Source organism: Neomonachus schauinslandi, chromosome 15 (genome assembly GCF_002201575.2).
Source record: "Neomonachus schauinslandi chromosome 15, ASM220157v2, whole genome shotgun sequence".
NCBI classification, from domain to species: domain Eukaryota; kingdom Metazoa; phylum Chordata; class Mammalia; order Carnivora; family Phocidae; genus Neomonachus; species Neomonachus schauinslandi.
This window is the reverse complement of record NC_058417.1, coordinates 54,279,082-54,299,304: the sequence shown is the minus strand read 5'-3', so window position 1 is coordinate 54,299,304 and position 20,223 is coordinate 54,279,082. Positions and strand designations below refer to the sequence as shown.

The following is a 20,223-nucleotide window of genomic DNA, read 5'->3' as shown; positions in this document are numbered from 1 at the left end:
TGTCAATCGGCTCCTATATCATCCAAAGAGGATGGGCAGGGGGGCTCAATGCTGGTTTTGAATTTTTTATTTTTATTTTTTAAAGATTTTATTTATTTGACAGAGAGAGACATAGCAAGAGAGGGAACACAAGCAGGGGGATTAGGAGAGGGAGAAACAGGCTTCCCGCTGAGCAGGGAGCCCGATGTGGGGCTCGATCCCAGGACCCTGGGACCATGACCTGAGCCGAAGGCAGACGCTTAACGACTGAACCACCCAGGCGCCCCTGGTTTTGAATTTTAACACGGGGTTAAGTCCTCAGTGGGAGACCTGGGAAGGCTACGTCCTTTCAGAGGAAGGAAGGAGTAGTGTTTTTTTGGATTTGGCCTCACAAACTTCCCAAAGTGTCCTTTGTAGGGAGGCTCACAGATGGCCAGTCCCCACCAGAGGCACTGTCAGGGGTCAAGAGCCCGTCTCATTAACCGCCCCCCCGCCCCAGACCCCTCTTCTGGCTTTCAATGGGCAATAGGAGAACCACCTGGCAGAGATCAGGCCAGTCCCACAGATGTCTCAAGGCCCACAGACAGGAGGCTGGCAGCAGGTGGCAGCCGCACCACCCAGCGCGGGAAGAGGCCCCAGAAACCCGAGTGTCAGGGCAGATTCACCTCTGAGGAGGAGCAGTCTTACCCAGCAAGGCTGGGGCTGGCCCAGGGCAAGGTCTCTCTGCAGCCTCCCCCACTAGTGGTGGCTAAATGCACAGACTCTCCAGAAGGAAAATATTTGGGGTACTCTTCACCTGCAAGAGGAGGTGGGCAGGGCTGGAGGTCCTGTGTGACGCCCTTGGGGTACATCAGGAGAGGTGATCCACTCCCTTTGTCAGAAGGCTGAATCTTTCTGCCGAGACTGGCCAGAGGAAGCACTGAAGTGCAGAGAGAGGTTTGTAATACATTTACCAGGGAAGAGATGACCAAGAGTGACAAACCTCAATGTTTATCTCTTCAAGGGCAAAGCAGGAGGCCTCACACAGAAGGCTCAGGAAATTGAGGCTGACCTGTATCTTACAGATTACTTTCCTGGGTTTCCTGGGCCATCAGATGGGTTCTCCCATTTCAGATCAACTAAAGTGTTCACTTAAAGGTCATGGTTTCTACCATTAGGAAAATCTAAAAATGAGAAATACACTGAACTTGAAGGCTGAGCCAGCTGGTTGTCTCTGTCTGGCAGACTGCCGGACTGTCCCTACAGGCTGTGGCTTGTTGCCTGGCGGGGAGATGAGGTGCTATGCTCATGGACAACTCAGCCAAGGGAGGAGACTTCTGGGAAAGGAAGAGGATCTGCACTGTGCCCCCAGCCCCGACTCTGGCCCTGCCCAGCCAGCTGCATTCCGCAGCCCCAGGTCCCCTTAGTCATCCATCCGTTAGGATGGTGCCCTGGGCCTGTGTGTGGCCAGAGGCACCAGCAGAACCTATGGGATCAAAGGCAGAGCAGGTGGACCGGATGCCCACGATGGGCAGCCCTGGGTGTCTGCCCTCGTGTCAGTCACGAGGTTCCACACACAGGGGAACCCGCAGAGGGCCAAGGAGAAACAATCGCAGGTGCCGAAAAGGAGGTGCAAGACCCAGCTGCCCCCCGAGGTTCTGCTCCCAAGGGAGTAACTGCACTAAATGCTCCAACTCCTTGGGATTTCAAAACCTCAGGCCAGGTCTGTATGCGATTCTGTCAGGAGAGGAGGACAGGACTCTTAGGCACATCAACGGTTGTATTTTTGCATTTCTATAATCTATTTTCCATTCTCACGGTCCCTCGGTTTCTTAGCAAAGTTCCCCACTGGTTCAGCTGGGTCACACAGAAAACGGCGGTATTTTCTCCGTCTAGGCTTAGGACCCCACTGAGGGCAAGCTGGGGTCCCACTGGAACAGCACCAGGGGATGTGGCAGAGGGCAGTGGGCTCAGAGCAAACTCTTGACGCAGGCTAAGACAGGTAACCAGGACGTTCAGGCACCTGCCCGCCTGGCTGTCTCTCCTACAGAAGGCTATTAAAGTCAGACCAAGCCGGACACCTGAGCAGCCCTTCTCCCCCACACGGGCTGTGGTGGCCGAGCTCCGCACTTACTTGTAAGTGGTTCGAACACCTGCCAGGGGGCTCGGGCGGGATCTTGATTTCATCGGGTGACATGTTCCGGACTCTTTCAGAAAAGGAGGCTGTGAGAGAACAGAGTGAATTCCTGTGGATGTATGTTGGGAGTGGGGGTGGGTGGGTAGGATGGGGCTAAACATGGTTAGGAAAAGAAAAGGCACATAAGACCTTTTTAGGGAGAGAGAAAGGCTATGAAACAGTACAACAGTGTTCAGAGTGGCCCCTCTGTCATCTGAGTTGAGATCGAATGACCAGAAGGAGTCAGCCATGTGCCGACTCGGGGGAAGAGAAGTTCAGGCAGAGGGGACAGGTGTCAAGAATGCACGCTACCATGTCCCAGCAGTGAACTTTTCAGGAAAGGGTCTGTCCAGGGTGCGCTGGTGAATGTCTAACAACCTGCTGGGGGAGGAAGGGAGAAGGAGCTTTGATCTGCAGCATCTGCCAGTTTCTGGGGTATCAGCTGATGCTCCTGTTGCTGGACCCAGGCACAGGAAGAGAGGGGAGCACCAAAGGCTGACAATGTGGACCAGCTCCAGCTCCCCACTGGCTATGTTCCTACAACACCCTCCCAGAATTCTGGAAGCTCTTGCCCAAGATAGAGGAGAGAGAGTTCAGAGTTCCTCTAGGATTCAAAACATTAAAAACTGCCTTGTGCATAAATGATGCTTTAAAAAGTTACCTGTTGGTTATTAACTTAGTCCTTTAATCAACCCTCCTTTGGTCCACCTCATTCTTGGGAACAAAAGGCCTGATTCTGATGTGAAGAACCACAACTCCCAAGGGATAATCCCCCCGGAGATCTGCCACTGCCCACCCAAGTTGCCTGCTCGCTCTGTTCTCTTCCCCATAGCCTCTGGCCACCCTGGACCTGCAGAGTGTGCTCTCGATCACTCAGACAATGCACTGCTTGTTTTAAGATTCTGTCTGTGCTCTTTAAAACATTCTCTCATGAAAAGGACCATACAATGAGCAAACAGCAGGCGGAGTGGGGTGGGGCAGGATGAAGGGAAAGAATGAACAAACCAGCACCAATAACACCCAGCAAGTACTTATTGGGTGCCAGGCCCTGGGCAGACTATTTTTTAGCCCTGAGTAGCTGCCTGGACTGGCTGCTGATAGCCTAGCACAACCTTTGCCTTCTCCTCTCCCAGCGCTGGGTTAATATTTTCTTAGCAGATAAGGTACTTGGATCTCCACTCAGAGTTTCACTACTACTATAAAGAACTCAGTGCTAAGCAGGGCTGAGGGGATGGCTCCGTGGGCTTCGCCAGTCTCAGCTGCTGCAAAACACGCGTGCACACACTGCAAAGCCCGAGGCTGGGGCAGAGTCCCAGCACACTACACATGCCAACTCCCACGGTTGGCAGCGGGTTCTCACTGGATGTGTCCTGGCAACACGAGACCAGCCATTTTGGGTGAGGGAAAGAGGACAGGATGGGGTGACCTATCCTGCTGTGGACCCAGGACATCAGTGCAGCCCAGGAGCGGTTTCCCCCAGGGGACTACATGTTCCTCTTTCCCCGGTCCCTTCCTTCTGTCTCCTGACTCTTGAAGCAATGGCAGAACCCAGATCTGCTGGAGTTCAAGTCTCGTCCCGGCTTCCGCCTTCTTTTCAGCCCTGGGAGGGGCTGGGGTTCTCAGCCAGAGGCTCAAGTAGGCTGCAGAGGCCAGATGAAAGTGAATTGGCTGGGGTGAGCTGGTCCTCATTATTTCTGGAAGGCAAAAGCAAGGAGGGCCCGGGCAGGCTTTGGGCAAAAGCGAGGAGGGTGAAGCTCTTCCCTGGGGTGGAGTGAGAGAGAGAGAGAGAGAGTGAGAGAGAGTGTGTGTGTGTGTAGGACAGAGAGACAAAGAATGCCCTTTGGCATTTGCCAGGAAAGCCTTTTGGAAAAACAGGGTGTGACACCGTTGCCATAGCAACCTAACCACACTAAGTCTCAAGTGGTATATAGTATGACAGGGAGGGAGAGCCCCTCTTGAGCTCCCAGGTTAGGAACGAAAGAATTCCTATGAAGTAACTGGCAAGTGAAGGGACAGTCAGAAAATTAGGTAAAAAATTTTCCACAGCTTCCAGGAGCAATCTTTCAGTGATTCTCCTTCCTAAGTCCCAGCATGATTTGAAGAAGACGACATCAAACCCACAAATATGGTCATTTGTGCAGCCACAAAGCCTCAAACCATTTTCCCAGGAAATCCATCGAGAAATGTGTCCAGGCACTTGGGGCAGCTCCAGGTACCATGGCTGCTCCTGGGTGTGCTGGGGGCATTCTAGAAAGGCAGCCGTACTCAGGATCTGAGAAGTCTACCTCGGTGATTCACCCCTGTGCACACCCAAGCCAGGAAACAGTCATGGTATCCATAGCTGCCAGGTATGAATCTGAGCAGGAGCAGCTCATCAGTTGGGCTTACGTAATGGTGGGGAGTAAGGAGTGCCTGGGGGGGTACTGTAGGGCTGGGAGCAGGAAGCAGTGGAGTGCTCTCTAGTTCACCAGAGACACGGAGAACCCAACTGGATTACCACCCCAGGCCGCTGTTCCAGGTGTGACCACGGGGCATCAGTGGGCCATCTGGAGGGCATGCGCGCTCAGCTCTGCAAAGCGGCCACAGTGCTGGAGAGACCTATGAGATAGCTTCTCTGCTTTCATTTGCTCCATTAAACCTGGGGCTGTCTACACATATGAAAAGCCTTCCCATATTGGGGGAACAACCCGAGAGTCCTATCTCCAGAGGTATTAACGAAAGGAGTTGAGTGCAGATAGAGGTGAACTATGACCTCGTCAGTGAGAAATGGTAGGAGGAACCAAGACTATGAGGCTTCAAGGCCTACTGTGGTAAATGGAGAAAGAAACTTGGGGGTAACCCTACAGTGAAAGAATATACTTAGCAGTCAAATGAAACTATGGATATGTCCAGTAACAAGGAAGGATCTCAAACATGGTAAGTGAAAGAAGCCAGACAAAAAACAAGATGGTCATTTCATTTCTATCTATGGTTCTCAACGGGGGGCAATTACCTCCCCCAGCCCCCAAGGGGACGTTTGGCAATGTCTAGAAACATTTTTCCCTGTCACATCTGGTGGGGGAGGGGAGCGCTAGGGGCATCCTGAAGACTGAGGATGCTAAAACATGGTGTCAAACACAGGCCAGGCCCCCACGACAAGGAATTCTCCAGCCCAAAATGTCAAGAATGCCAAGACTGAGAAATACTGCTCTTTAAGAAATTCTAAAAAAGGCAAAACTATAGTGAAGAAAGTAGATCACTGCTTGCCCGAGGCCAAGGGAGGAAACAGTCTGCAAGGAGAGGGGTATAGGGAATATTTTGGAGTGATGGAAAAGTTTTTTTTTTTTAAACATTTATTCATTTTTAAGTTAGCTCTAGGCCCAATGTGGGGCTTGAACTCGTGACCCCGAGATCAAGAGTCGCATGCTCCACCAACCGAGCTGGCCGGTACCCCTGGAGTGACAGCAGTGTTTTAGACTGTGATTGTGATGGGGGTTAACACTGACTATGTGTATCTGCCAAAGCTCATCAGATGGCACAAAGTGGCAAGGAGAGAACAGGTGGAAGCTAGGGGAAGAAGAAGTCCGGGTGGAGATGGCTGATGTGGCCCCCCCCACCACACTGCTTGCCGGACACCGCGGCCTCGAGCAGAGCATCAGGCTCCCGGGCAGGCTGTTTTTGGACCCCACAACCCCACCCCAGTCTTGGGAGTATACAGCAGGGACTGGTGAGGCGTGGAGGGAACGGGAGACCAAGGCTCTGATCCATACCTGCCCCTGTGGATTACCCACTTGCAGGAGGCTGCGCTTGGCTTCCTCTGTCTGCAAAGCCAACGGGCGCGTCCCCTGAGGGCTATTTTCTAAGGAGTGAACACTAAGGTCTAGGAAAATTCTGGTTTTTTATAGGATTTGAAAGACCCACACTCAGGGATAAAGGCAGAATCCCGCTGAGGGTCTGGGCTGGTCATTGTGGTACGTTCCTACCCAAGCCTTCCTCAAAAAACAAATGTAATGGAACAATTTTTAGTTCTTTTAGTTAGGAAAACCAGAACGGGTCCCCACCTCCCATACCCCATGAAAGGATCCTGTCCAAAAACAGGACAGGTCCAAGGGGCTGCAAGCCACAAAGCCTCCATCTGGACGCGCAGGAGTAGCTTCTGTTGGCCGCATTCATAGCAGCCCTGGATAAGCAGGACCCTTGTTTTGTGAAGGTTAACAGAGCAGGCAGGGAAAGATGGTCACAGTCATCACAGAGAGGGAGGGTCACCCTGTCCGTGAGGTTAGGACAGGCTTTGGAAGAGCTGTTACAAAGTCCACAATCAAAATGACAGAGTTATTTTGGTCCCTGCTGGACTTTCTAAAAAGGGACTGCTGGAACGGACTTTCTAAAAAGGATTAGGAGGCTGGGGTTAGCACAGGACTGTGATGACATGTGTGCCATTTTTCAGAAACATAACTGCCCTGCCCTCCCAAGTCACATAGGGTCCTAGACTCTGGGGCTATGAGGCGTGTTCCCTCCTGGGTACAGAGCGAAGTGCCAGCAGAGGCCACGTTTGCTCAGTGAGTACCCGAATATGCCAGCAAAGTGGGGTGGGGGCGTACAAGGACAGAGGACAGGCCTAGGGCACAAGGGGAACGAGCTCCCAGCTGAAGGAGGCCCTAAATCTATCCTGACAACATTGGCAACCGACCAAAGCCCAATGAAATGCACCATGAATATGACTTTCAAAGAAGAATTGTTCCCTGGGTGTCTTACTCAGACATCTTAGGAAATGCCAAAGGCCCCGAGAGAGCACATGAAGAGAAGGCTCTCAGGAGAACAGCGGCCTTAGCTGAAGCAGAGAGAAGCCCCATGCAGTGGCAGGCCCGGGCATGGCGGGAAGCCAGTTCACTCTGGGCAAGCCTCAGACATCTGCCCCTGAGACTCCCCCTGGGGTACTTACCAACTAATTCCTGAGGATCTCGCTTTTCTACTTCTGGGTTATCCTGCAAAAGAGAAACAAATACAAGGAAGTAAGCCCGGGACTCCTGACCCGCAGTTCCTCTCTTCACTGAAACCACTCAGGATTTTAAGGGAGGAGAAAAGGTGCAAGCAACACAAGGAATCTAAGAGCGAGTCGGTGCTTTGGAGGCCTTCTGGGACCCCTGAACCTCCTAAGCCCCTCTATCATCAGAGCAGCCAAGATGCTCCACATGCCTGCTTCAGTCTCTCCTCCACAGCCTCCAGCAGGGACCAATATCCACCAATGCCAAGGAGAGCAAACGCCAGCCATCCGTCCCCTGGACACCTGGACTCTGCCCACTGTCTCCCCTGGGGCCTGGTCAGCCACCCCTACCTGGTACTAAGGAAGCAAGAGATGGCAACTTTCTAACATGAGAATCCCAAGACTAAAGCACAAAAGACTATCTGCTCCCAAGAGATTGTTCTCACTTTCAGTTTAAGCAGAAAAGGGAGACTTTATCATCAGGCGGTAGCTCATGGAACCCTGGAGCGGGCATGTACTGGGCCTTTAATAAGTGACTGACCCAGGCCCCAGAAAGGCCCTGGCACACTGGCGGCTTCTCTCCTGGCTCTCCTGGGCTCACCTCTTGACTCTTTACATTGGCTTTATCTCTCTCCAAAGAAAAAGCTTTCTCTGATCCTTAGCGTAAACTTCTGCCCTACAACACCTACTTCTGCAGGTCCTTCAGGGCTGGCCGAGTGCAGAAACCTAAGAGCAAAGGTTTCTTATCAGACGGTTTTCTGGACTCGCTGTGTATTTCACTGCTCAGAGTAAGTGCTTCATCCAAATCCAAACCACATCCACCTGGAGAAGGCTACGGTCCCAGCCCCCGTCACAAGCCCGGGCACAGGAGGTGAGGGGGGTGGGGGGGTGGAGGTGAGAAGGCCTTCCCTTGCTTGCATTGTCCCAAATGTCCACTGGCAACAACACACCTGTCTTCCCCATCTCGGGGGGAACCTGGCCCCTCACACACATTCCGATCAGGGCTCTCAAGTGCCACTACGTGCTAAGGATCAAAGTGGCAGAAGCTGGGCTCACAGGTAGCTACTGGATCTCCTTTCTTTTCCCTTTGGTGGGGGGACGGGGAGGGAGGAGACAAGACAGTAACAACTCTGAACAAAATGGGCACACGGCCGCAGCTGCAGAGTTCTGCATACTCCACTTACTGAAGAAATGTTACACCAAGTGATGCTTCAGAAAGGAAGGTGCCAGGAGGCCACCAAAATCCGCCCATGCTATGGCTCCCTGCCAAGAGCAGAGTGGTAGTTCTTAACCCCCTTCCCCAAAAAGTCCCTCCTGATTCTGGGACAGGCCCAAACCCCTCACCCTTCTGAACACTGCAGCTATTCATTTGACCTGAACAGGCCTAACGTCCAGGCCAGGCTGCTTAGCAACCTGTCTCCCCCAGCCACCCGCCCCCTGCCAATCAGGTGGGCAAAGAGGAGGCAGGCCTGTGCTAGGGAACAGAGGGGTTGGGAGGCGTGCCTGGAGGACTGCCATGCCAAATTCAGGTTGGTCATCACTCAGCTGCTCTACAGAGAGTGCCTGTCTCCAGAGGCTCCACAACAATCTCTTTGTAGCAGTGACTCCTGAGGAACCAGTGTTAAAGAGCGTGGCAGCAACAAAACCTGGGCCTGTAAAAGGTCCTTAAATTTTCTCTCTAGGGGACAGCTTTCTGGGTGCTAACTGTGGGAAAACATCAGTTGGGTACATCCTACCTCCCCTCCCCCGACCAGTTGGCGGGTATTCCAAGGACTGACCAGGTATTCCGAGGACTGACCGTTAACCATTCAAAGGCCCCCTGGGGGCTCCTTCCCAAAGCACTGCAGGGCACCAGCCCCTCAGCTGGCCCGAGGAAGAAGGCAAGACAGCCATGTGGAATTCCACCGGGTCTACTACTCCAGAGGCACAGGAAGTTAGTCACCAAACACAGTGTCTCTTCTAAAGGGAAAATACTTGTTCACCTGAGGGCTCCCTGGGCAGGGCTAAGGGCCGTGGGCCACCCGGGGGGCCTCCAGCAGCCTGTGCCCCAGCGATGGGAGGGGTCGGGGTGGGAGGGGCGGGGATTCCTGAATTTCACAAGGTCCTTGCCTGGCTTAGTTGAGGATGTTTAGTCACATCTCAGGAAGAAAGGCAATGTTGGGGCAAAATCACCAACAGGAAGGTGTTCTCCCTTCTTTCAGTCTTTCCTTTTTTGGCTTGGTTACTCATTCTTTCAAATTAATCTTTCTGCACAAACACAAAAAGTGATAAAATTGATAGTTGTTTTCAATTTGCCAACTGGTCTACTCTTTGCTTTTTTATTCTTATAGCAATGTGTGCGCGCACACATGCACATATATGGGTGGGGTGTGTCCAGGGTGTACCTGGAGCCCCATGGAACCATGGACTCCTACTCAAACCCAAACCCAACATCCCCAGGAACATCCCCTCCCCTGCAGAGGACTTCAGCTCCATGATCCCAACAAGCAAAGTGCAACCTATGAACCATGGACCCAGCTCAAAGTGCAAGAAGATTCCTTTGCCTTAATAGAATCCTATAAACTGAAAATATAAATGAGCCACCGTGGACTAGGAACCATATAGTTTTGCTCAAAGTTTTCCTGGAAAGACTATGGAATCTGTGGTTGTTCAGATCTCTCCTCCGTGTCACAGCCACCCATGGGACGCCTAGGCCCCGACAATGAAACAATGGGAATCTGTGCTCCTGGTGGCCACATCTTGTTAGGTTTTAGAATGTAATTCTTCTGTCCTCTGATATGAATAAGCTGGGCTGTGAGCCTGCTGAGCTCCTGGCCAGGATGTCCCCAAAGAAGGCCAACAAGCCAGGTTCTTTTGGATCCAAAAGCAGTTCAACCCTACATCCTGCCCTGAGCACAAGGACGCTCAGTTATACCCCAAACAGAAGGGCCTGGAGCCAAACACCAGTGTTTTTCAAAAGGGGATGAGCCCAGAACTTCAAACAATGCTGAAGAACCATTAGCAAGGAAGGAGAGCTGGGGGATCTGCTGAGATCACGGAGGATGGCTGTCAAATACCCCAAAGATGCTTTTTGGGACCATTTACCCTCAACTGTCCAGCAAGGTAAATTTCATTCAATAAGAGCAGCCTCGGGGCGCCTGGGTGGCTCAGTTGGTTAAGCGACTGCCTTCGGCTCAGGTCATGATCCTGGAGTCCCGGGATCGAGTCCCGCATCGGGCTCCCTGCTCGGCAGGGAGTCTGCTTCTCCCTCTGACCCTCCTCCCTCTCATGCTCTCTCTCAAATAAATAAATAAAATCTTTAAAAAAAAAAAAAAAAGCAGCCTCAGGGGAAGACAGTCCTGGGGGCGGAGGTGGTCCACACTCAAGACGAAGACCTAGAGAGACACCCTCCTACCAGTCATGCCTCAGATACCAGGAATTCAGTACAAAATGAACCAAGCATCCATGATAGTTATTTTGGAAGGCAGCCATAAAAAACATCGGGTAAGTATTTAATATGACACAGCTAAGGAGAGAGAGACGGAAGATTCACATGATTAAACTCCCAGTCGTTCAACACAATGGTTATAAACCCTCCACAGGTTCTCTTTGTGCCCTTAAGGAGGGCAGAAGGCAGCAGTTAGGAGGATACAAGTAAAAAGCAAAAAGAAACCACTGTTCCTTTTCTTCTCCCAAGGTGGTGTTTTGAAATGCGCAGGGGGTCCCTGTCTTGACTTGTATGAATCCATCCCCTTGGCCTCCAGGGGGATATTCTCAGTTGGTCAACGTCATGAACTCAGCCAGGAGATCTATGTACCAGACAGGTGTCTGAGTCAGCCGGGAGGCACGGAACCCACAGCCCAGAGACTGGGACAGACTGGATGCATGGCCCTCAGATGCAGCAGGCCGAGGGCTTCACCCCCACAGTTCACTAGGAAGGTGAAAACAAAGCATCTCACTTAGCAGCTCCGAGAAGGAAAGACCAGGTAAACCACTTCAGCTGTCTAGTTCAAGTCTACTTAAGACACAAAGAAGAACAAAACAAATGCACAGCTTCTGAAGAAGCCAAGTGAGAACACGGGAAAGGCGGGAGAGGGAGTACTGAGCTGGCCAAAGACACAAACTGAAGCAAGGCCTCCCCTCCTGGCTGTCGGCACTCCTCTAACCTCACCAGGCTCCCCCTGAGCCTGAAGCCTCAGCGACCAGGGCACCAGGGCACGAAGTGGCAGAGGCAGACCAGGGGGTGGCCCTGACGAACAGTGATCTGAACTTGCCCAATTCTGGTTCCTTAATCAGTTGTGTCCGAGACCCATAAGAATGCAGCAGCCACAACAGGGACCTCGTTCTCAGGGACTGCAGAACCTGGAATGTGGTTCCCCCTGCAGAGAATACAAAAAAGTCCAGCCACTCAGAAACTATGACTGGAGCAGAGTAAGGAAGTAGAAACAATACGGCTCCATGACGTGGGATAAGCTGCTGGGAGATTTGAGCTGGGAGGATTTGCTCAGCAGAGAAGTACCAGATCCTGGTCAAGAGAATGGAGGTTTATTTAGAGCCAACAATACTTCATCGATCCTTCCCGGAGCCAACCCCACAAAGCATGCTCAAAGGTCTGGCGTCCAACTAGAGACAGGGCAATGTAGCCTCCAGCAGCTGGATTCTGCCAAATCTACAAACGCTGCTTCTTTGCCCCAGCTTTAGGGAGCATTAGGCACAGAGAAAGTACTCTGAACAGAGGGCAGAGGGCAGCCTCTCCCCGCTGCTGGGGGAAAAATGCTACACACTGTACGTTTTCTGTTAGATGACTGACGTAATCCTGCTTCTTAAAAGTAGGTGGCAGCTGGGGAGGCAGACTGGTAAAACAATGCCTTCCAAATCTTCGATTCTCTCAGACCTGGGACTGGCCGAGTAGTTATTAAGTCCTGGTGATAGCTCACTTAGAAATGATTGCTCACTGGGGCCCGAGGCCCTGGGGACTCCGTGCAGGTCATGTCAGCCCCCTTCTCCCAGCACAGAGCCGCACCAGGGCCCGGAGAGAACTTGCTCCCTGGAACACATCCTCCCCACTCTTGCTGAAAGTAAGCCTCTTTGGGACCTCAGTCCTCAGCTCAAGGAAGTCGTCTTCTGGCCCACCCCAACCTGCTGATAAGGGTGTTTGCTCTGTTCTGGGCCCTCACTGTCTTAGTTACCACTGTGTTCCTAGCACTTGCAGGTTCGTGCCCTGCCCACAACAGGTGCTCAAACATTGCTCAACACTGATGAAACACACACACACACACACACGCACACACACGTAGAGACACACTCCTTTGTAACAGGCCAGTGGTCCATTCCTCAGCCGGGTTTAGGTTCCACAGCCGCCTTCAGCTGCAGTGCTCCACTCCCCCCCCGCCGGAACTCCAGACCCGTTTAAACCCACAGTTAGCTTCAACGTGCAACTCAATGTCAGACAGGGAGGCAGGAGAGAGGAACTAAGAAAGGGGCCAGACTTGGCGATAAAAGGCTGATGAAGAAGGAAGAAGGCGGCGGGGGCAATACTGAATTAAAAAAAAAACCCTTAAATCTAGCTTGTCGCTCCTAATCCCTAAAACAAAAAGACAGAATTATCGTACAGTCAATCCATTTACTTATTTCACAAATCATTTATTGAGTGTTTATTGTGTACCGGGTAGCGGGCCAAACACTGGGGACAGAATATGAACGCAACTCAATCTCAGGGAATAATTTTAGGTGTTATGCTAAGCACTTCAGTGAAAGACCATTTAATTCTCACAACAGCACCACGAAGTGTGGGCAGACAATGCTGCAGCTTCAGAAGTGACTAGCGTGCCTAGGAAGCCCCCTTGAAAGCATCAAGATGAGATGCATGTGTGAGTCACTTTGGGTTGTCAAGAAAGCAGCAATTCTGGGGCGCCTGGGTGGCTCAGTTGGTTGGGCGACTGCCTTCGGCTCAGGTCATGATCCTGGAGTCCCGGGACCGAGTCCCGCATCGGGCTCCTTGCTCAGCGAGGAGTCTGCTTCTCCCTCTGGCCTTCCCCACCTCATGCTTTCTCTCTCTCTCAAATAAATAAATAAAATCTTTAAAAAAAAAAAAAAAAAAGAAAGCAGCAATTCTGGAACTTCTGTCAAAACAACCTCCAAGCTCCAGAAAAAAATTTATGTGGTTTGATGGACAAGGATGGGGCATATTGAGGACTACCAGAAATCCCGAGGCTTGGGAGAAGTCACCGAACCCCATGCTGCACACGCACAGCCCTCCATGGCACAGATGCCCCACGTCTGTGCCCTGTGCTACCCACACACGCAGGGGAGCCTTGGAGAAAGCCCGTCCCCAGCACATTTCCTTCAGTTGTATCCTGTTGGCTGGGATTGGGTCACTGCCACGGCACACTGCCTGCCTGGGGATGGAAACACTCAACTTATCAGAAAAATGGGCGGAAGTTGGTGGGGTCAACTTTGGATCCAACGGACTCACCTTCAGTCCCAGCTTACTGACGGGAAGGCTTAGTTCCCCAAGCAGAGGTTTCTACAGGAAAGGGTTAAACAGGCATCCGCTAAGCCAAATTAAGCCAGCTCTAGAACTGGCCTTGTAGACTGAAGAAAAGAGGAAAACAGTTTCTTTTCCCTATCTGAAAAATTTAGCTCAACAAAGCTGACATTGCTCAGAGTGGTGCTGATGCTCTGTCATGTGGAACCATCCAGACTTCAATGTAAATGCAAGGCTCTGGCCAGGAGCCATTTCCAAAGGGGAGACTTTGTTATCTGACTATTCCAAGTGTAATCTCACATTTAATTCAAGACATTCACTTTGATTCAAGACATCTGAAGACTCTGAGTTTCTAGAAAGTTGTAGAAGATGTTCAGGGAGGGTCATTCCACTCCTCCCTCTTATACCTAGGGTCTCTGGGTTTGGGTAAAGAGGTCACCTCACATCAAGAATTTGAATTAAGCTTTTGGTAGTGGGTCAGGTTGCACTTTTTTCTTAAAGGTTTTCCATAAAAACAGTGTCTCTACGCTTCAAGTTGTTATTTGGGGACAGGGTGGAAGGGCTTGGAGCCACACAAGGACAAAGGAAATAGCTCTGTAAGGCTGAGGACAGAAAAGTGAAGTCTTTCTGACACATAAGGCAACAGGGTCACCGAATTAAAATAGCATTATCCCACCTGAGAGGTCAGACACCAAACTGAGGTGTTAAGATTAACCTGTAGGACAAAAGTAACAGATACCAGAAAGCCAGAAGACTGGAAAGGCAAACTGGTCGCCATCTACAAAGTGGCAGGAAGAGGAATTAACAATCTACAGGGCCAAAAGCAAAACCAGTACCTTTAAAGCACTGTTTAGAAAAAATTTACCTAACTCCAAAGTTAGGAACGCAAATGAGCAAAATCTTATCGAACCCAGAAATTGCACAGCAACATCTCAAGGGACAAGGATTAGAACACAGAATGAGGGTGGGAAGTGCTGGATCCCTCCCCCAAAGGACAGGCAGCTTGCTTTCTGAATCACAGAATTTCAAAAAGATAAATCCTGACTAGGGAAGGAGGCACCCAGCCACACCTTGGTTAGTAATCTGTGGCATCTGGGCCCGAAGGGAAGAAGTATGTTGGGGCTTGTAGGGCTGAAGGCGGGCCGACTGGGCATGTAGGGGCTCTTCTGGCTACAGACCCACAAAGGAACGGGGTGGGGCTTCTGGGAGTCTGAGCTTCAGTTGACTTGGAGCGAGTGCAGTCTGCTGGCAGTTCAGTGGAGCCCAAAGGGGAGGTCCGAGGGAGAATAATGGTCGTTCTCCTCTGCACGAGATCACCACTTCCAGCAATTGCATTTCTACCAGAAGTGTTCAGCTTAAGATGTAGCCAGACCTTCTTTGGAAGGTGGCTAGACAAAGGATCTAGCTTGGAATTCTTTCAATCTGGACAACAAAAGAGCTACTTCCCTCTACAAAAGAGCTACAGCCTGCACCCTCCCCCTCTCCCAATCTCTGTCCTGTCTGCTGCTCGGATCAGGTCATCACTTAGAACCACAGACCCCAGCCTGGGGTGGGTGGGTTCTCCCCAGCATGGAAATTCCATGACTCCCACTTCTTCAAGGGCAACCCTAGCCTTGTTAAAGATGAATGGCCATTTGGCCATCATGGTGAGAGGAAGGAAACATGAAACGTTAAGTATTCTTAACGGGCATTCTCAACAGTTCAAAGGCCACATTACAACTTCCAGCAAGAAGTTCAGAGTGGATGACTCCCCCAATCCAGCAATGGTCAAGGGCCATTTCCGTCTGGTCCTAGGTGAGTTATGCTGTATTTTTTCTAATCAGCACTCAAAGGGTCCTGAGGTACAGGAGGCACAACATGGGGGAAGGCAGGGTAATAAAACCAAGATGGAGGGACCAAGTACATATTCTCCCTCCCAGGCCCTGAACAACAAACCTCACTAAAAGCTAACATATATCATCCAAATCTCCCAACAACTCCATGAGGCAGGCATTATTATTCCCATCTTACAGATGATTAAACTGAGGTAAAGTCCAACAAAGTGGCTTCTCGTCCATGAAGTGGCAATGCTGGGACCCAATCCCGAGTTTGTCTGACCCAAAGCCTAGCAATACCGCTTCCCAACTTCTGATGTCCTCCCTCTAGACTATGAGGCGGCAGATAGTAACGGTTTCTATGAAGCCTTTGGTTCAACCACTGGGGAAGCCAACATCAAAGACCAAGGAGGAAAAATACCTCTCCAAGAACGACTCCGTAGGTCACAGAGCAAAGGAGGTGTTAAGCTCTCAACTTAAGGGGAAGACAGCCAGAAGTATTACCTTTTAACTATAACGAGTAGGGGAAACAGCTCAAGGGTCCCTGGTGCTCCAGTGAGTTATGTCTGAGTTGACCTGAATGGAACGGCTGGTACTGAAGAGTTAGTCATATAACCAGTGGGTGCTGCCACTCTGTCCTTAGCCTAGAGACTTCCTGGGCGCTTATGGAAGGAATGCTACCAAATCCTGACTGCTACTAAGCCCTCCTCCCTTACTGGGTGAACAATCATGGGGACTGTGAGGAGAACTCAAGTTTTAAAGAGTGAGTTATTTCTTCTGACCCATGTAAAGAGCACTAGAGAGTCTAATCGGAAAGAAACTACTTCCATGGCATTTTATTTGATAACAATTATAAACATAAATTAATTTTTTGCTACTAGAGCATACTAACTCTGGTTTGTATTCTAGCTAGCTCATACGAGAAGAGCTATGGGAATTGATGTGAAAAAGTGTGCTAATGACTGGTCTCGCCCCTAGAATAAAAGCTGGATCTCAACCTTTTCTTTTTTTCCCCTTTGAGGGTTTTTAGAAAATGACAAAAGGGCGCCTGGGTGGCTCAGTCGTTAAGTGTCTGCCTTCGGCTCAGGTCATGATCCCAGGGTCCTGGGATCGAGTCCCACATTGGGCTCCCTGCTCTGCGGGAAGCCTGCTTTTCCCTCTCCCGCTCCCCCGGCTTGTGTTCCTGCTCTCGCTATGTCTCTCTCTGTCAAATAAATAAATAAAATCTTTAAAAAAAAAAAAAAAAGAAAATGACAAAAAAAAATTTTCTCCTTAGAGCAGTTTCATTGAGATGTAACTCATGTCCCATACAATTCTTAATTCTTAAGTGTTTAGCTTCTAATTTTTCACTTGTGTCCTGCTATTATAATTATTCAGACTGTGACAACACTGAAAACATTTTCTTTTTTTTCTTTTTTTTTTTTTTTTAAGATTCCATTTATTTATTTGACAGAGAGAGACACAGCGAGAGAGGGAACACAAGCAGGAGGAGTGGGAGAGGGAGAAGCAGGCTCCCCGCAGAGCAGGGAGCCCGATGCGGGACTCGATCCCAGGACCCTGGGATCATGACCTGAGCTGAAGGCAGTCGCTTAACCAACTGAGCCACCCAGGCGCCCGAAAACATTTTCTATTCAGATGGAAACAAAACTGGATGCAAAATATGTATGCTATTAAATGGGCACACATAAAAGAAGAATGAAAATGGATTGTGGAATTAGATGACTTTTTTCTTTTACAAAATATTCAATTCCTCCCATTATAATAATTTGACAATAAAATAAAAATAAAACAAAACCCTGATACGATAACCACCAGAAAAACAGGACCATATAACCCTTTCAGGGGTCAAAGACCCCTAAGAAAAAGTCCAAGTTTAGGCTCTAATAGATAACCTTTGCTGTACCATCCTGAGAAGTAATTCTCAGTAGAACATTCCACAAGCATGGGTTCTCCTGAAGTTCACCAAGCGAAGGCCCACAATGACCCACCTGTGAAGGCTGGAAAAGGACTCATGGTTCCTATACCACACCATACAACCTGCCCCCCCCTTTTAAAGATTTATTTGAGGGCCCCTGGGTGGCTCAGTTGGTTGGGCGACTGCCTTCGGCTCAGGTCATGATCCTGGAGTCCCTGGATCGAGTCCCGCATCGGGCTCCCTGCTCGGCAGGGAGTCTGCTTTGCCCTCTGACCCTATCCCCTCTCATGTGTTCTCTCTCATTCTCTCGCTCTCAAAATAAATAAATAAAATCTTTAAAAAAAAAAAAAGGATTTATTTGAGAGAAAGAGAGAGGGGAGAGAGAAAACAAGCATGGGAAGGGAGGGGCAGAGGGAGAAAGAATCTCAAGAAGACTCGGTGCTGAGCATGGAGCCTGATGTGGGGCTCCATCTCACGACCCTGAGATCACTACCTGAGCCGAAACCAGGAGTCACATGCTTAACCGACTGCACCACCCAGGTGCCCCACAACCTGTCCCTCTTAAGTATCCTTCATGATGAACTGAACCCTATGCCACTTGCTTATGGAAAGCCTTAGCATCTCCCTATCTGATTTCAGAGCCCTGGAGGTAGAGCACACTCAAAGCCCAAAGAGGAAAACATTTGCTCTGCGGCAATCCTGCAGAAGCTGGAACGTGTTCTGGAGCCTCTTTCCTTAGATGGTCGATAAAGAAAATCAAGGATTTCTTTTTTTTTTTTTCTTTTAAATATTTCTTTTTCTTTTTTTTTTTAAAGATTTTATTTATTTATTTGATAGAAAGGACAGCCAGAGAGGGAACACAAGCAGGGGGAGTAGGAGAGGGAGAAGCAGGCTTCCCGCTGAGCAGGGAGCCCGACGCGGGGCTCGATCCCAGGTCCCTGGGATCATGACCTGAGACGAAGGCAGACGCTTAACGACTGAGCCACCCAGGTGCCCCAAGAATCAAGGATTTCGATGGGAAATGCTGCCCACCTGCAATTGCTGATAGGCTCCTGGAAGTTCTTCCTAAAATCAGTAGTCAGTAACAAATTCCTTGGAAACAAGCTCCATGGGCAGTTTCCAGTCTCCAGATATTTGATTCTGAAACTTGAGAAGATCAATAATAATGCTGGGTAGGGAGACACCTGGGTGGCTCAGTTGGTTAAGCATCTGCCTTCAGCTCAGGTCATGATCCCAGAGCATTGGGCTCCTTGCTTGGTGGGGGGCCTGCTTCTCCCTCTGCCTGTGGCTCCCCTTGCTTGTATTCTCTCTCTCTCTCTCTGACAGATAAATAAAATCTTAAAAAAAAAATGCTGGGTCGGGGGAGAGGCTGGAGAGGAGAGGAAGCGGGGGATTACTGAGTCAGCTCTATCCATTGCAGATCCTTCCTCTAGACTTCAAGCCTATTAATAACACATGGCGACTGAGACACTTGACCTTCTTAAGAGAATTCAAGTGTGTGAGGTACAGTAGCGGAAGGTGAGATCCGCTTATTCGGCTGAGCCAGGACTCCAGGGAGGGTGAGGACCAAGTCTCATGGCTCTGGAACTCAGAGACAATCCACCAATGCAGTTCCCAAACTGCCATCAAGGCACCCCAGGGTGCTGCAGCAAACTCACAAAGGTACACATGACGTTTAAAAATTTCAAGGGAGGGGCGCCTGGGTGGCTCAGTGGGTTGAGCGTCCAGCTCTTGATTTTGGCTCTGGTCATGATCTCAGGGTGGTGAGATCGAGCCCCATGTCGGGCGGCTCCACACTAGGTGTGGACCCTGCTTGGGATTCTCTCTATCCCTCTGCCCGTACCCCCCGCTCACGCTCTCTCTCTCAAAAAAATAAAAAATTTCAAGGGAAACACAGCATTAATCAACATCTATCAGATACCACACAAATTCATGTATTATCTTTCCACGCGGCTACCAAATTGTGAGGGTAGGAATATTGTTTGGAGCTAATTGTTTGGTATTTCTTTTGGCCTGTGAGTTGTGTGAAAAATTCCTGAAACACCAAGGATGCCATGAACTGAGAAAATGTGGCAACTTCTGACCTACAGGATGAGGGCATCTGAGCAGACCCAGTTTTGTTAAAAAGCCCGCCAACAGCTGCATTTTAGACTGTTGAACGCACGCCTGCATGCATCACATCACATGAGCTGAGGGCAGCTGAAGCTATGTGCCTGTGGTCCCACAGCTGGAGGGAAGCCAAGCCAGTGCTCAACCTAGGTCTTCTGACTCCAAGTCCACTAACCTGGCTCGAAGGTATGAACTCACATTTCTGCACTATTTTTGGGGTCAAAGAATTTTTTTTTTTTTTAAGATTTTATTTATTTGACAGAGAAAGAGAGAGTGCATGCACAAGCAGGCAGAGTGGCAGGCAGAGGGAGAGGGAGAAGCAGACTTCCTGCCGAGCAGAGAGCCTGATGTGGGGCTCGATCCCAGGACCCAGAGATCATGACCTGAGCCAAAGGCAGAGGCTCAACCAACCGAGCCACCCAGGTGCCCCTTGGGGTCAAATAATCTTAGAAATGTTTTATTTTGGGGCATCTGGGTGGCTCAGTCGGTTATGTGTCTGTCTGCCTTCAGCTCAGGTCCTGATCCCAGAGTCCTGGTATCGAGCCCTGCATTGGGCTCCCTGCTCGGCAGGGAGTCTGCTTCTCCCTCTCCTTCTGCCTCTCCCCTCCACTTGTGTTCTCTCTCTCTCAAATAAATAAAATTTTTTTAAAAAGTTTTAATTTTAATCAGAATTATACATACCTTTAAAAAAAAAAATGCCAGAACCATATTTTCCCCCACCCGATGCCACCTCCTTGACCCAGAGACACTATTTTGTTTTGACAGATGTTTGCTCTTCGGGCCAAGAGGATTCTTTCCCTGGGTCAAAGCCGGACTGCAACA

General features: G+C 50.1%; 1 protein-coding gene across 2 annotated transcripts in view; it reads right to left on the bottom strand.

Annotated features, from left to right (window-relative positions):
- Positions 1–20,223, bottom strand: part of LOC110572524 (SAP30 binding protein) — a 36,030-nt gene that overhangs the window by 5,223 nt on the left and 10,584 nt on the right. For both annotated transcript variants that reach the window (XM_021680851.2, XM_044921727.1), the window contains 2 exons: positions 7,056–7,098; positions 2,093–2,181 (listed from right to left, as the gene is read on the bottom strand). In XM_021680851.2, the coding sequence (XP_021536526.1) occupies positions 2,093–2,181; positions 7,056–7,098 (132 nt within the window). The remainder of the gene's footprint in view (positions 1–2,092; positions 2,182–7,055; positions 7,099–20,223) is intronic.